General features: G+C 39.4%; 1 protein-coding gene across 2 annotated transcripts; it reads right to left on the reverse strand.

Annotated features, from left to right (window-relative positions):
* Positions 1-1993: 1993 nt before the first annotated feature.
* LOC138012612 (synaptotagmin-A-like) lies at positions 1994-16677 on the reverse strand. Of its 2 annotated transcripts, XM_068859432.1 has the most exons (8): positions 16457-16677; positions 13732-13896; positions 9369-9640; positions 8962-9064; positions 8363-8421; positions 7182-7854; positions 4128-4317; positions 1994-3388 (listed from the first exon to the last, which is right to left on the reverse strand). In XM_068859432.1, exons 3-8 carry the CDS (start codon positions 9620-9622, stop codon positions 3036-3038), a joined length of 1632 nt encoding a protein of 543 aa, XP_068715533.1. In that variant the 5' UTR covers positions 9623-9640; positions 13732-13896; positions 16457-16677; the 3' UTR covers positions 1994-3035. The 2 variants fall into 2 exon arrangements, with proteins under 2 accessions (XP_068715533.1, XP_068715534.1); XM_068859433.1 differs by lacking the exons at positions 9369-9640; positions 16457-16677 and having other exon boundaries at positions 13732-13870.
* Positions 16678-17672: the final 995 nt, after the last annotated feature.

A 17672-nucleotide genomic window follows, 5' to 3' on the forward strand; every position in this document is an offset into this window, starting at 1 on the left:
TCTTGTTTGCACGCACGCAATTGAAATAGGAAGGGTTTTTGCCTCTGATAGCAACTATGTTGTTTGCTTCAATAAAGTTTCCGCTGGAAAAGGATTTTGCGATATTTCCAGCCTTTGTTAATTTTATAATCATGTTTAATTTTCGATCTTAACACATTTGCATACGTGGATTGAAATGGGATACGGGAGAATTTTCAGCAAAAATTTGTGACGCTGATGAATAATAAAGTGGTGATAAATAACCTCGTCTTGGAGAGTAAATTTTTGACTTTGCAGAAACAATGGTCAACCTCAAGAGTTGGGCGATTGTGATCTTTGTGTTGAATTCGCACATTTCTTGTCAAACTTTTTAACACTTGAAAGAAAAAGAAAACTAACAAAAACCTTGTATCTTGCCATCATTTGACACAGATGCTTCACTGTTTCGCGAGAAAACACGCCGCGGTAACTTGATCACGGCGCCTGCTGAATTCGATGTCACTTTCGATTTTGCGATTTGCTTGTGCAGCCAAAAGTACAATAACAACATTGAACGTAGCAGAAATCCCTCAAAATGTTTGTTGCTGATCGTAACTTTTTATATTCGCACTTCAAAATTAATGTTGTTTTCGTGTCGTAAATTTTATTGCAGATGGCAAAATATTTTATTCTCGATCGACCGTCCTGAAAAATTTCCTTCTTCTCTTCCTAAAAACTGTGTATCAATATTTATTTACTTTTTCATCAATATTTGTTTTCCATAAACAAGCTAACAAAATCTGTACCTTGCTTAGTTCACATTTGTTAGCGTTGAAATAGAATTTCGGTCCAATGCTTCTGTCATACGAAGTGGTATATTTTTTAAGTCACCCATCCAGATACTAACCCCGCCGGACTGCTAGGAATTAACTTCAGTTAAATTGTGTATTACAAAGCTGTCAGATGCTCAGAGTGCACGCTTAAACTTGTGGTGAAAAGAAGTTGTGCGCGGGAACTTGAAAATGATCAACATGTCAATCCAGAAGCCAATGTTTCTCGATTCCCTTTTAGTTTCTTCACTCTTTCTGGGTTCAGTACTTTGCTAGTAACCACATGTCTTCTCAGGGGGCTATTTACCTAAGACTTCTACCATTGCACTACAATGATATACAATACCAAAACAATATCATGCACCGTTAGAGCTACATATTACGCAAAGACAACTTGAATCTCCTGGAAGACAAAACGCAGCTCAGTTGACAATATGGAATAAAGCGCTGTGTTACTTCACTGCCACAGGTAAGCAATGCGTGTCATGGGCTCCTGTGCGTGTCTATTTTATCTAAAGCTGACAGGAATTTCTTTTTTGTGACAAATGATCAATTAATAGGCCGGTAGCCAGGTTTTTAACCTCAGAAAAGGATCGGTTTCGTCGTATGAACGCGTGAGCCAAAGGGCCTCTGCTGGTATGACTTCTGGGTGACCCCTTAAAGGGTCTTAATGACCCCCGACTTGAAAAATTGCCTGGAACGCTGCACGTACCACAGGCAACCCAGTGTACGCTCACCGAGCGTCTAGTTATTTCATAAAACTAACTCAGGCCCCTTCGTGTTTAGATGGTTGTGTAAACACAGAAAAAGTCCTCTGTTGCTTAAAACCATAGCTTTGCGGCGGGATTTAGTGACCAAATATGGCGAATTTCAGTTTGGTTATCGGGATGATACCTGAACAAATGACTCATTAAAAAAAGGTAGTGATCATTACTTTCGTAAAAGGCCTTGTGACGAAAAATTCGTCATTTGTCCAGAAAGCCGGGCTGAAGTATCTTCCCGCTAAACGCGCGGAAACGTCTTTCTACATTCACGCAGCATAACTAAGACTAATAATATTTACAATTAAGAATTTATTGAAGAAACTTAAGCAAAAAAAAGACATGCAACTAATTACTAATGGTTATTAATTACTAGTAAAATAGGAAAACTTTCGACCAAGACGGCCTAAATTTACGCGGTCGGCTCCTAACTATGACTCCTCGCAATGTTTTTGTTCTTTTTATTTAAACGTTCACTTCAGCAAGTGCGCGCGGCTTACAACTCTTGATTACAGAGAATACGACGAAAAGAATTGAATACAAACTCAGTCACTGAGACAGAATATGTTATTACGTAACTAACACAATAACATTAACATTAACACGAGATGACAGAACACGACAAAAATTCACATACTTACAAAAAAAGAAAAAAAATAGAAAATTTTTGTTACAGACCTATTTTGCACAAATTTATAAAAATACACCGGTGGAATAAGTGGTTAAATAATTCATTAAATATCAATTGGTACTTGATTTCCGTTCAACCCATATGCACACTCTGATTCATGGAAAACCATCATCGGAAATTCTCCGTTAGTTGACAAACCTTTTCAAAATCCTGGCTGAACAGGTTTTCTCTCTAATGTCAAGTAAAATACCAAGAAATTGAAAGTATTTAACTTCGAAAATCTTACAAAAATTACACAAAAGATGGCTGTAACTGTCTCAAATTATCAATTTGACGACGATATTTTACTTTGAACCCTGAGTTTCGCTGAATCTGATTCAGATGTTGTTATAAAAATGATTACATGCAACATATTAGCGTGAATCCAAACACTGAATGGCATAAAACCAGATAGCTTTGCTTCACCTTTAACAACTAAACAGGTCTCGAAAATCGATGATTCATCAATGACGAAGAAGTATAAGTTTTCACAAGACGACCACAACATAAATGACCGGCAGATGGCCGCAAAACAAATTTATATTTAAAAAATTCATAAGGCCTGTCTTTTCTTTCCGTTCCCTTTTTTCCCCAATTCAAAGGTAAAAATGTCGCTGCCTGTTCCCCTGGCTGTTCTGTGAAACTGACAAAAACAAGGATGAATTTTAGGGTCGAGGGCATGAAATAAGGTCGCCTTATAATATATTTCTTCTTCACATCTGCGCTTTAAATTATTTCCAGATGTAATGAATTTGCCGCTTTTTGAGCAATGGTAATAGTCTCTTAAATCTTGTTTTCTTATTTACATTGTCTTATTTAGTTTGCTTTTTGCTTTGTTGTCGTTTTCGTCTTTTTTGTACTCGGATTTTCTTCTTCCAGCTGATGCCATTTCGCCACAGAACTCGTGGATGTGAGCATGGCATTCCAATGATCCACTGCTTCGTCGTTTGATGTTGATCCAATAACTACTTTACCGATGAAGCTTTTCTTTCCTCTTTCGGAGATGTGTTTCACTTGTAATAGCACTGATATTTTGTGTAGAATACGGTGTGGGATAGCAAAATTGAAAGCTTCGTTCCACACCGGAGGCACGTCGTGTTTTTTCACTAAAGTGCTTCGTTTCTTTAGCTTCTTATCGCCCATTTTAACATAAACTTTTACCAAAGGATCTAAACAATAAAACAACACCGTTAGTAACTCCATGCATTGTTTGTGCAAATATGGAACTCGACGCGCCGAATCAGCTTTGCATTTACTCGTCTTTCAATTGATTCCCAGTTAGATTCTCATTTTCTTCAACTGTGAGTGCATCTCAAACCTTTTGTCCGAGAAGAGATGGTGGCTACAGCTCACGTGAAGGGCAACTGGTCGCATTTCTAGTTTTTAAGTGTTGACAAGAGATTCTCGTTTCCAGTGCCAAAAACGTCCTTCCGGCGTGTAAGGTTAAAGGGGAAATATTTCGTTGATGACTCGGAGATACTCGGATAAAATCCGAGTGCTCCTTTGCCGGAATCTAACCTACGACCTTCCGATTCTAAATGAGCTGTAGGAGACTCGTGGAACTTGAGATAGGCCATTAAACTCAGTAGATTCATGGGACAGTCGGAAGTTATCGATCGGACTTTTTCCGAGTATCCCCGAGTCACAATCGATCAAATGAATCTCGTCATTTCATTCAACGGGATTAACAAATAACATTTCTTTTAGTACAATAACTGTATTGTGCTTCAAATCGATCATCGTTGGAAGGAGTCTTTGATATCCGATCTGGTCGGAACATTGGCAATGGGAAAGAATGTATCTTTGGCTGTTTAAACGGAGATTCTGTTGGTCAGACTTTCTAAAAGCCGTTTCTTGCACAAAACGAGCGTTACTTTATAACTCCAACACTTAGAAATTGTTACTTACCGGGTTTTTTGTTTTTGCTAATTGGCTTTAAACTCTTTGCCTTCATAATTATCACCGTGAGTTTTTCGGATGACTTCAGGTATGCCAATGATATTAGCAGGGCAGGTCCTGGTACATCAGAGTCCACCTCTCCGGAAAATGAAACTGAGGGACGTTTCGGCGCGACTGGTTCTATTGCTTGCTCCTCCACCTCAAATAAGTAAGAATACAATTATCAACCCTTCTATTTCCAAGATCGAAAAGTTCATTCTCCTTACTAGTACCATAGACTTCTTTGTTGGGTAGTCATGAGAATTTGGTGTTATATCAAGATCACAACTCTTAAGCTGCATGATAATTATCTTTATTCTCAATACCTGTCTGACTGACATTTCATTGAAATGGTGAGGAGAAGTTACTTGCTGGTCACTCCTGGGAGTCAAAGGGTTAGTTAATAACAGAAAAATAGTGCTAAGCGAGTGGTGATGGACTAAATTATGTAGTCATCTCAACGAATGAACACAACGGGATGCAAGATAATGACTTGGACTCCTAAAGCGGGAAGTCTTGTTAAACGTCATTATCAAGGTTACTTCATTATTTACAAGTGCTGGAGAATTGTGATCCAGTGTTCCCAACAATCGGTGCGTTTTCCGTCAAAAAAAGCTGAAGTTCTCAGTAGAATATCTTTTTCAACCGTTTTGAATTGCAGTTTATTTCTAAAGATCTCTCCCACAACACTGAGGAGCGGACATGCATCACACCAGCCAGTGCTTACCAAGAAAACCTGTCTTCCAATCAGTCACGTGTAAGAACTGCAATTAACAGTACATCTACCCTGTAAGATATGGGCTTGGTGACTACTTTCGAAACTAGGTTAGGTTTTGATAGGACATGGATTTCATATGGTTTTTGAACAAATAAGATAAGACATTGGATTGGAACCACCTAATCTGACGTAGGGCTTGTTTGAAGTGAACCGGCTTCAAAAGAGAGAGTTGAATTTTTCTTCTTTTTTATGTGAAGTGTATGAACCAACTATTTTTCGTTAAAGCGGGAATAGTCGAAATATTGACCATTATTTTGGCTTTCGTGCACAGACGCTACATATATGAATACAACGGACTAACCGTACGTGACTGGTGCAGGAAATAAGGAAAAACAACTTATACCACAAATAATAAGTCTTGGTGAATTCAACGACAGTCCATTAACTCAGGAGACCTCAGGAGACTAACAATCGAATTTCCAGTAGAACATAGTCATCTACAGCGAACGACGGCGCAACCGAGACGCGCAAACACACAAATCTTAGAACCGAGACGCGAACCGAGGCGCGCACCGAGACGCGAACCGAGACGCGCAAACACACAAATCTTAGATTATTTTTCTCACTCTAGAAAAGACTAGAGGTAGTAAAGGGTCGCATAGTTAGAAGTCGTAATGTGACTCCATCATACAAGGACAAGTCCAGAGATTCCAACCCTCCCGCGATCCCGATTTGATGCGTTCCCTCCCGTGTTCCCGATTTTTTCCAGATTCTCCCGAATTATCATGAAATTCTGAAAACAAGGGGAAAAATTGCTTATCTTAAGAGCTTTTTTGCGATCTGAGTGTAAAACGTTTAATACGTATCCTTAGGAGTATCCTATAATGTCTCGCCCAGTCTCTCCATTGAACACCCTCTGTTGAGCAGACTCGTGTAAGGCCCGCAGTCTTACTCCATTTAGCAGTTCCAAAAATGTAAGGACTCCAGTGGTAAGAATAAAGACCTTATAGAATATCACAAAAATTGTGTCAAAATGCAGGAAATGCCACTTGAGAGAAACTGAATTTGCAAAATTTCCTGGGGGAGGGGGATGTAGCAGCTCTCGTAACGTAAAATGTAATTGGCTCGCTATCCTAGCCGCAAACAAAAGAATGAACAATTGAAACAATGACTTAGACTTAAAAACAATAGAAGCTGCTTACAATAACAAACAATGGCAGGTAACGAGAGATGTTACACTACTGTCTTTTTGCCATTGTTTTATCTTAGTTTATGTAGCCACGTAGCCACAGTTTGCGCGTTTGCGCGTAACAGAGTAGCCGCGTGGCCGTAAACTTTGTAAGAGTTTTGGAGTGTATTCTGGGTATTCTACAGCTAAGCCTTTTTCTTATCTGTGATGATGTCGTTGATCGGCGAAAGCTCGGATTTTTAACTCTATTTTTTTTTACAGTAGTTCAAGACCTCATTTGAACTTCAACTTGCTTTCTCCTCCGTAAAACACGAGAACTTGCAAACTCAAATTTTTTATCCTCATAGAACAAGATTACCAAAGTCTTTCTTTTCAAAGAAATGAAAACCTTTTTCATGAGGTCCACCAAGGGTGAACTAGACTGGACTGTTGCTTTATCAATTTGCAGTCTTTCGCTAGGTCAGTCACATATATTGAAATACACTTTACGCGCGAAAACAAACAAAACGTCGCCCCTTTAACCAATCAGGAGTAGCCATGTTACGCGTGACTGCCTCTGCTATGTTTTTCAGGGACATAAAAACTAATTTTCCCGGGAAAATAGACTTATTCGCGACTCTTCTGGGGAGCTTACCCATGCCATAAGAACACTCTTAGCTAATTCACTCTTGGGAACACTCAGCTTTTGGACATATTTGAACACACTTTGAAAATGAAGTTGATTGCTTATTACAGATTTTAGCTTAGAGCTAATAAAGTCAAGAAAACAAAATTGCAGAGAGGGGAAGAAACGATATTCCTAGAGACCGAAATCAGTTTTAAACTTAACGTGCGCTGCTAGATGACGTCATGAGAAATCAATGGAGCACTACAACAGGGATGTCTCACAAAACATGATTGATTCCTGTTCTATCTCATCCAAAAATAACTTAATGGAATTTTACATATCTCAAGGGGCACACTCGTCTCCCTCTCTGTAGTAACGTATATTGTTTGTTGTTCAAAGCTGTCGTTTTGAGCGCCAGCCCTTCGTCATTCGGAATAAGCGATGTGACGGTTAGGGTAATGGTTCGTAAAAAGTGCTCGTTGATTTCCAGGAGGGATAAACGGTTGTTACCTGTGAGGTATCTGGCTCATCCTGTTCTACAACTTCTGTTTCCTCTTCTTTATCTTCATCGATGTTTTCTTTCTCTTCTTCCTTATTCTCCTCTGCCTCCACACTCGGCTCTGGTTGTTCCTCAAAATCATCTGTCCCCGTTGTAGATGCCATAGTCTCACCCCCAGTAGTGTCAACTTTCTCTGAGGAGGAGCGCCTGGGTTTCAACTTAATGACGTCACGGAGTACTGTAATCTCAGTGTCAGCTAATAATTTTTTCATTGCTACGCTGACCAGAGGAACTGTCACAAAACCTATAAGCGTAGGGGTGGGGGGAGGCGGTGGTGGAGGAGGAGTAGGGGGAGGGGGAGGGGGTTCCTGTTTCTTTTTCTTTTTTTTATTTCCTTCTTCCGGTGGTGGCGGTGGTGGTGGTGGTGGTGGTTCAGGTAAGTTTGTTTTCATCAAGTCAATCACTTTGAATGTCAAAGTTTGATTGCCGAGATCACTGACGGCGACTTCAAACCTGAAGCTCTCGTACATATGTGGATTACACGTTGATTGGTAGACTTCAGATCTGATTTTACCATCATGTGCGTATTTAACTTCAAACTCAACCAACGGATCTGGTGGCATGCCTGTATCCAGTCGCAGAGGAAGATCACCAAGACGGATTAATGTCAATGTTAAAGTTGAACTGTACCAATAGAAAAGAAAATGAAACAAACTAAATCAATTCTAAAATCAATCCAATTAAAAATATGCTAGCAATTTTGTAAGAAAGGACCAGCGTAACAAAGCAGAAGCACAGGATCCTGGTGAGGGATTTTATCAGCAATATAAATATTATAAAAAGCTTAAAAGAGCAAGACTGATGTAACGGTGAAGGATTATATTAAGCCAATGATGAATAAAGGCAGCGCTTTCGAAGTATTGGCTTGATATGATATATTCCTTCACCTTTATAACAGCCTTGCTCTTTTAAGCTTTTGGTAAATGCCAATTAACTTTTGGATATCCTGTTTCAGGCCCTAATTAAGTCCCTTCTAACGAAAGACGGTCTCATGATGATCAAGACGACAAAAAGGCGAGCGAAAATGAAAAACCGAGCGACGACTGGTGATTCGACACGCCTCTGCCCAGTTCTTACCTGATCTTTTCTTAAATTTTGGTTTATTTTAAATCAAAAGTGAAGCAAGCCTCACCTCAACTGATAATAGTGCAAAGTGAATTCCAGGCATCCTTTTCTTTCTATTGTATCTTCCTAAGACAAAAGCAAAAAGTGAGTTTGAATACACATCTTTGCAGGATGTTTGAGCCGAGCTAAGATTTCTTTTAGTTACAAAAATTTGGTTTATCAACGTCAGACGAAGGGCTAACGCTCGAAACGTCAGCTTTTAGAATCTCTGTACGGTGGCCAATTTACATTATCAACTCCGTTGATAAACCAAATTTTTGTATACTACTTCCCCACCGACGCAGCACCACAGTTTCTTTAGAAACTACCCCTTCATTCATTTCTTTTAGTTAGTCAAGTTGAACATATTAGGGCCGTTTATACGAGAGAAAATAAGCCGCGGCTAACTCTGGTCGCGGCTTACGTAAGCCGCGAAAGGAACTATTTATACGAGTATGAACTCCCAGGCCAGGATAAGACGCGGCTTTAGAAAGCCGTGAACGTAGATTTTGTACCATTTATACGGGGTGTTCGCGGCTTACGTAAGCCGCGGCTTATTTTCTCTCGTATAAACGGTCCGACGATTGCAGGAGTTTCGATCGGGCAGATCAGTTTACAGGGACTCACCGGTGGTATAACCGAGGTTATGCTGAAGTCCATGTCCAGATTACGCAAGAGATAGTCATCTTGCTCTTCCACTCTCACTGGTGGATAAACATCGTCTGGCGACCTGGTTACGATAGCGATGGAACAGAAGAATTATGCCAGATCAATTTATGAGTATTCCTTACTAAAAAGTGTCTTTCGATGAATCCTGCAGTTATACCAATTTTTTTTAAAATTAATAATGTGATTTGACCAAATCTTCACTTTCAGTTGTTAAACGATCGGCTTTAATCTCTGTCATGTGCAAATGGTACTGAGAAATGAGAACATAGAAGGGGCACGTAATTAGTACTAGTATTTTTTTGCACGGCCAAAGCTAAAGAAATCATTCCTCAATGTTAGTGTCCCGTGCATCGTGGACACCTTACCTAATTGGCCTTCTAGTTTCCGGTTGCACAGGAACACTATCAAAATCAACCAAAGATTCATCCTGATATTGCACGAATGGCTCAGTTTCTATGCGCGCGGAGCGTCTGTGATGAGCGCTAGTGATTTTTGCTACAGCTTTCTCCTTGTCTTTGTCCTTCTTTGTTCGGTAGGTGTAATAAATTCCAGAGGCAGCTACTGTGGCGATCATTACGCCACCAACAATGCCTAGAATGATCATTATAAGGATGTCCATTGCGTTAAAATCTGCCGGCTGAAAACGAAATAAAACAAGTTAAGAAACTAAATATTTTTAACAAGAGCCGATACAACGTATATTCTTTTTCGGATTTAGTAATGTACTGTATTTCGTCTGGCCGAACCAGCCTTCTTCAGGTACAATGAGAGATATTACATTGGATTGCTTCTATATACATATACACATATATAGATACGCAGACTTAAAACTTTGTCAAAGATATTTATTTGAATTTCATCCTTGTTACAAAGCAATCATCAGGCAATTGATCATCAATCTTCAGCAATCAACGCAATCAAATCAAAGCTCGATAATGAATAATCAGTAATCTATGCGCCGTCGTATTGAAGGTCCATTTTTGTAACCGTTGACAACCACTGTTGTTTCAAATTTCTGAGCGTACGTAGACCAACCGGAAGTCCATGATTTGCGGAAGTGGCCAGAGTCCGTGTTCTTGGCGCTGACCAAAAGAAAAGCGATGTCACAGCGTTTTGTGTTCCGCTGTATAATCTGTTCCCCCGAACATTGGGCACTAATTATGTTGTGTTTTCCCCCTTCGCCATAACGATAAATATGATAGCAGAATATGAATACAGAAAGTATCCTAAACATGCATAAAAGCTAATCTTAGGCCTAATTAGGCCGATACAAAAGTTTTTAGGCCTAAGATTGGCTTTTATGCATGTTTAGGATACTTTCTGTATTCATATTCTGCTATCATATTTATCGTTATGGCGAAGGGGGAACACACAGCACTAATGCCCAGTGTTCGGGGGAACAAATAAAACTGGTGAACACAAAGCGCTGTGACAGCGGACTCTGGGGACGAGATTGCACGCGACGTTGAGACACAGAACGGACGCCGGAAGTGAACATTTCGTTCGCCAGGACTGTGGTTTCTCTAAGATTTTTAAACTAATCGTCTCTAACAGTGAGAACAAACCGTTTTTGAAAGCTATATAATTAATAGGTAACAGGACTACATGCCTGTCCAATTTGGAAATAATTGGATTCAAAAATTCCTCGGACTGCCTAATTGGTAGTCCTCAGTATTTTTCTCATCCAATTATTTCCAAATTGGACAGCATGTGCTCCTATTACATACACTAATTGAATAATATTTAACAATTAGACTCTTCGTTCGCAAGGGCTACTGGTCAATAGCCCATTCGGCTTCGCCTCATGGGCTATTGACCCGTGGCCCTTGAGAACGAAGAGTCTAATTGTTTTAGTATCACCCAACTAATCGGACAGAAAAGGCAATAATAAAGTTAGCAAATGCAAGTTGAAGAAAGCTGAGGTCCCGGGTTATTTATTCTTGCAATAAGTTAACCTGGTTTGAGCCTGCGATCCAATCGAAAACCAGTACTTGGTCGGCAGTCGACTAAAAAAAAAGGGCTGACCGCTATGAGCTCTAAACTTGAGCCCGCGATATGGTCACGTGATACCGGTCAGCGGATACTTTTTTGACAGGTTAGGGTTAGGATGTCCAATATCAAAATGTACGCTGAAAACTAGCTGGAGTATGGCCCCCACGTTGGGAACAAGTATATACCGGCCGGGAGGTCCGTATTGGGAAAAACTGTTCCCGAGGTCTCGAGTACGGCCCGAGTCTGCAGGCCGAGGGCCGTACTCGAGACAGAGGGCACAGTTTTTCCCAATACGGACCGACCAAGGCCGGTGAATAACATTTTTATTCATTTCTAAATTCTATTTTTAGAAAGTAGGAGAAACTATTAAGAAAAACTGGAAAAGTCGTGTATTTATTTTACACATTGTCTCATCAACGTGTCAACAAATGTACAATAAAATAAATTGGTCAGGAATATTTTTACACTGTGTGAAGTTTCGCTTTCAAAAGTCAACAAACTTGGCTAAATGTAGAAGAAGCTATTTCTTTCAATTCGCGACTTCACTCTGCGCTTAGCGTAGTTGGTTACCATGACCGTGGTCAGGAGATAGGAAAATACTGCCCGCTCCCGGAACCAATCAGATTGCAGGATTCTCAGGATACCGCCCGCTCACGATCAAAGAAATAAATAATGATTATTATCTTTATTATTATTAGAGAGACAAGGGTGCAAGTTCTTGGTTCATGCGATACCTCTCGCAGATCAGGGCTTACCCCTGAAAAAGCGGGAGTTCAGAGACTCGCTACGCTTACGGTTTAATTTTCCATTAGTCGATCTACCAAGTCTATGCGTGTGTGGGACAAATTAACCGAGGCCATGCCCTCTCATGTAAAAAGGTGTGCTTTGTAGCGCAGAGACATGATGGTGTCCGTAATGTATTAACGGCATTCATTACTAAGGTCTGCAACCATGTAGAAATCGAGCCACGCCTTCCACCCCTCGACAATGAGTGGCTACATTTGAGAAGTGCTGTCACAAGCTCTGAGGCAAGATTAGACATCAAGACGGGAGGTTTCTGGTCGAGAGGAGTTACGGCATTTTTTTATGTAAGAGTTACGCACGTTAACTCCAAGTGTTACCATAACAAGATAACATCTGAAGAATTCAAGGAGCAAGACGACGAGAAGAAACGCAAGTACCAGCAGCGGGTGCCAGATGTAGAGATGGGTTAATTCACACCTTTAGTGTTTGGAACCAATGGCGGAATGGGAAATGAGTGTCAGGGTTTCCTGAAGCATCTTGCAGATAAGATAGCTCAGAAGGACACTAAGCCGTATATCACCGTTATCGCATGGCTCAGGACACAAATCTCTTTTGAATTTTTTGAACTTCCAAGATCGGTACACGCATGCGTGAGAGGTTCACGAACGCGTTTTCACAGCAAGATAGAACACTCCTCAGACTGCAAAATAAACCTCTCCAATGCCGGCATTTAAAGTAATTGGGCAATTTTCAAGCTAAATGCTTTTGTATTATATATAAATTTGAATTTTTATGAAATTTCGTATATCAATTTTATCAATTGTATTTTGTAAATAATCTTGAATTGTTAATAAAGTACTTATTATTATTGTATTATTATTATTACTATTATTATTATTACATTTGCTTTGCGTTTCGCTGTCTTACAAATTTCAAACGCAGTTGGCCATGCAACTTCCCGCCAAAAAACGTGCGTTGCACCTTACAGTTTCACATCGGCATACATGGGGGGGGGGGGGGGGAAGGGGTGGACGGTCGTACGGGCGGACGGTGACCTAAAGCAAATTTTATAGCACAGATGGGTTGCCATATTTTCTTACCCATAGTGCGCGGAGTTCCGCTATTACATCACGTAATCATGACCAGCAAATTTGTCTCAGTTTTCTCAGTTAAGCTTACCCGGCAACTCTTTGTCCATTTACTAAAGAAAGGATATTCCACTAAACATTACATCCAATTTTTACTTTCATCATCTGTTATCAGATTATTTCCTAATTTACCAAAACCCCTCCGGACATGTTTTGTTCACAGAAAGTATCAAATTTAAAAAAAATAACGGAAAACGTTTTGGGTTCTGATGCTGGAAAGCGAAAAGTGAGTCTAAATAAAACACTTGATACATCCTCATTGTCAAACTACCCTACAATGCAAAAAAAGTAAATACGAAAAGTGTTTTGTTTTAATTTTGCATAGAATTTCTTGCTAATTCATTATTGATTAAGTTCAGTGTTATTTTTCAGTTCTATGAGCTACTAGCTCTCTTTGACAACAGAGTGTGACGTTCAGGAAAAGCTATTCAGTCTATATTCAGTGAGTTTAGGTTTCGAGAGTAAAGCTTTCTTTCTTGCATGTTGAACATGCATGAAAAATATCAGTGCATTACGTGCACAAGTAATGTTCAAGAAATTGCAATTTGTATGGATGCGGTTCCATGCAATCCACAAAAATCAAATTCTCTGCAATTATATTAAGGATTTGTGTGAGATGAGATGCAGTGAAGAATTAAATACGATGGAAGCAATCGAACGAACTTCGTGAAATAAAAGAAAGAAGATTAAGACTTAATTTCATCCTGGCACTCTGCCAGTATATCGGTTCTGTGTTGTGCAAACCAGTTTCCGATAAAGAAACAGGTTCGATTTAATCCTTTTGGCCAGCAATAGTTGCATATTAATCTAATAAGTTGACTGTGAAATTGGCGTCTTGACTCACCTTTCTTTTCTGGAAGAAATCCACGGTTTATATAATTCCTTTTTTTTTTAAATTCGTGAACAGTCCAGAAGGCGTGTCTATCTAAATTGTATGCTTGTAAGAGTACAGATCATTCGACTCTTCACAGCCGAAGCCCGAGTCATTTTGGAAAATAGTCGTCGACACCTGCAATAGAAGATCAAAATAAATGCGATGAAATGATTGAATGTTCTTGTAAACAGCTGTTGCGGCCACCAAGCAAAGTTCGATGCGAATACGACGACTTAACTGCTACTCCTGCACATGCGGTAACCAATAAGAGACTAGCTCGTGGGAAACAAACAATATTAATTTAAAGGATCTCTGAAAAGCACCATTTCCTCATTATTACCTATGAAAACCCATTTTTTTAAAGCGTAAAAGCCTGGTCAAGTCTTACAATTATCGGAGGAATGAAGAGTATTTTCCCAGTAAACAATTTTCTTACTTAAACAGACGGTGCACTGAAAATCGTAACTTTCAAATTTGATGAGAAATGTTCCTGTAGTTAATTTTCCAGAACAAATCAATCGAAGCTTTCGAACATTGAAGGTGTAATGGTCAAATTTGAAAGAACTTGGTAGTTTCAATAAATTTAATAGAAAATGGGCTAAATTAAACTAAGAAACATCGTCCGGGCAGTTTGCCTTCAAGTAGAAAAGAACCTAGGGCGAATAGGGAACTCTTTGATATCAAGTTTACGTCGCCTCTAAAAATCGATCGTATAATTACTCTTTGTCCTCTTTTTTGAAAGAAAAAAATCGAAAATATGAACGACCTGGAAAATTTGGAAACATGCGAAATCTCAGCGATATAGTGCTGAAACATATTTCACCCCTCATTGATTCGTCCATCCCTTACACTATAAGGTAACCTGCGATCAGGTGTACTTTCCTTTAGCCAGACAGAGCGCGAAAAGTTACGCGTACCTTTTCGCGTAAAGAGAAGTACGCTGATTGCAGGTTAACTATAAGGGTGTGGAGACTCATAAGAGGTCCCTGGGGATATTGGAAGGGAAAAAATTCAGGCTGGGGTCCATAACCGATTTTGTATTTTTGAGGAAAGATCTTTTCGAGATTTTGAAGCAAACAAATTGCGTGAGTACATCGATGTCAGAGAAACTGACAAGTTTTTGCAATCTGCACAAATCTCACCCACTTATTTCTGTGTAAAGCTCTATGTATAAATCTCTGTTTTTTGAAACATGTTAACTCCCGCCGCGGGGTATTTGTGCTCTGATTTCCAGTAAGATCTGGGATTTTATTTGCACTCATTGTGTCAGGTGGCATACAATGAGTACACAGTCCTTACTCTAGTGCCAAGCGAGAAAGAATGACTACTGTGGTAACGCAAAATTAGTAGGAAAGAGATACATCTGCAAATTTGCAGAAATGTGGTATGTCAAAAGTTTCTGAATTTTACTCTCATCAAGTCCTCGTCAACATCTTTCTTTTTTGATCTCGCCAATTGATACCAAAACATGGAAAATTAAAATTCCCGACACGACTCATCGAGTCCGCCACATTAACAATAGTAAAATTAATGATAGTAATTATTACGAAGTTAGTTGACATGGTGATGGCCTCTTAACATGCACCAATGAACGCGTACATAGCGTGAAATATTCCTTATATTAGCGGTACGCGCATCATCTCTTCTGGGTCCTTCTGGTGAAAGCTAGTGTAATTTTAAATCTGATGGTAAATTCTAAGGCATATTTTAGTATTCTTTCTCTGCTTTTTGCATGAATAATGATCTGTGTACTTTGCCACAAAAAGGGGCGCTCGAGTCCTAATTAACATAATTGAACATGTGAAGCGAAACCAATGAGAACTTCACTCCACCAAAGCATTGTGGAAAAAGCTAATCTCTTACTGATGGTCTGCTTCAAACAGTAAAATAGGCAACTGAAGAGTGCCCGAGTTTCTTTGCAGAGTTTTTATTGTTTTTCACAAGAAGCGCAGAAAAGTTATTTAACTCAAAGGGCGCGTCGCATTTGAATGAATTATGTGAATTAAGTGTCTTGGCGGTGAATCTTCCCAATGAACTCGCAAAACAACAAAAAGTGTCTTCAGAAACGCTTTCACCCCTTAAAGGGAGACTAAACTTAGATCTCGAAACGTTAAATATGTCTTTGATGCATGTTGGATACCTGACAGCCTTGTTTTCTCAAAAGAAAAACTCGTATGAGTGCCCTAAATTGAAGGATAATTTATGAATTTTATGCTTAGTGATGATCCCCATTGTAATGCGGTCTGTTTTCAAACCCTTTTGTACATGTCACACAGAAGAAATTGTTCGAAACATTCATTTAATCTACAGTGATCCCAGTTGTTTCGACCAAAAATACTTGATATGGTATAAAATCGGCGGTGATTTCTTCCTTGAGCAAGCGTTTTCGAAGAATTCTCGGAAAGTTCTCGTGAACGGCTGAGCAAAGCAGGATTGGATATTCCTTTGAGATTCCGTTCACTCGTTTCCCAATACCTTCTCTCATCCTTTGTATCAGTAGAGAAAGCCATCCAATCTTGCAGAGAAATTTAAAAGAAGGGATGGGAAGCTTAAAACATTTAAGTTTTTCCAAGATGACGTTGTATGCCAGAGACGAGTCATGATAACCACACGAACATATGCTTGATCTAATACCAATTATCCTCAAATAGTTGCGGAAAATCGGTGCCTAACAAAAAAAATGTGCGTAACGTACCTTTAACAAACGTCTAACACATCGCTGTTTACATTCTCCAAAGCCTTCTAAGCAGTGAACTTACGACGTTTTCCTCCAAAACGAGACGAGACGTTAAAATGCAATCAGCGAAAATAAGTTATCAGCTGAATTAATTATCCACACTCGATTTCACTTCGGCACTCAGTTCGCGTTGTTATCTGCGGCATTGAAGTGCTTTTATGTGAATTCCCCGTGGAACCCTGCGGCAAGGGAAAACAAAACAATCCAAATCATACCATTGAAAAGAAAAATTAAAACATTGCACTACAGAGCTGTTTCGAAAGGGCCTGGTGATCTTCTCTCGTCAGGTGCATTAAAAACTGAAAAACTAAGGTTCCTTTTTTACAGGCTGATCGATCAGGCATGTTTTATCAAGTACTTGGTTGCATGCCGGCACGCACTCGCCAGTTCGTTCCTTTTGTTTAGGGTGCAGGCAGTAACCAACATTTTTCGAGAACCGCATGAGACTGAACAGTTTGGGGCCGAAAAAACCAACACAGTTTCTGTACAGCGAAATTTTAATCAACGTAAGATATTGCCCTTTTCATAAAAAGCGGCAAGCCGTGTACCATAGGCCACTTGGATAGACACAACATATGTAGTGAGGAGTACTGTGCAGCAACAGTACGCAATCTCATAAAATTATCTCAATTATGACGCGTGCAAAGTTTTTTTTTGCAAAACAACACTTGGGGGGTAAAATACAGCTGATGATAAGTCCTCAACTATAACACTTTGTTTTGCGTTGATAATTGGCATGAAAAACGACTGCGATCTGTTCGGACAAGTGGCAAACTAGATTATTTTCAAATATAAGAAGCAATTTTAAAATTATCTCTACTCAGCTGTTCGTGGCTTTGTCAAACCTTTTAACCAAGATGGCAACAACAACAGCGGCAAAAATGAAAATTTAGTTGTACACTATGCAGCGTGATGACATTTCGTGTTTCTAGTCTACAACTTCCGCCTTGTTTCACATAAATTACACATATTTCCAATTTTTACATAATCTGTGGACGGTGCTCGTGTTAAATTGTTCCTGACTCTTTTAAAGGGAGATTTTCAGTTTGGCTGCATCAGGAAGTATTATTTAAAAAACCAAAAACATATTTAAGCTTAATGAGCCAACTATTTTACGCGCGTGAAAGCGAATTTAGGAATTTTTTAATTTGCACCTATTCTTTAGCAACTTCGA

Source organism: Montipora foliosa, chromosome 8 (assembly GCF_036669935.1).
Source record: "Montipora foliosa isolate CH-2021 chromosome 8, ASM3666993v2, whole genome shotgun sequence".
Lineage (NCBI taxonomy): Eukaryota > Metazoa > Cnidaria > Anthozoa > Scleractinia > Acroporidae > Montipora > Montipora foliosa.

What these genes read in the sequence shown, in the direction of transcription:
- LOC138012612 (XM_068859432.1), bottom strand. Translation starts at nt 9,622, where the DNA reads ATGGACATCCTTATAATGATCATTCTAGGCATTGTTGGTGGCGTAATG. An exon ending in GAAACTAGAAGGCCAATTAG is followed by an intron (nt 9,065 to 9,368) that starts GTAAGGTGTCCA and finishes TATCGTAACCAG; the next exon opens with GTCGCCAGACGATGTTTATC. An exon ending in TTGCACTATTATCAGTTGAG is followed by an intron (nt 7,855 to 8,362) that starts GTGAGGCTTGCT and finishes CTATTGGTACAG; the next exon opens with TTCAACTTTAACATTGACAT.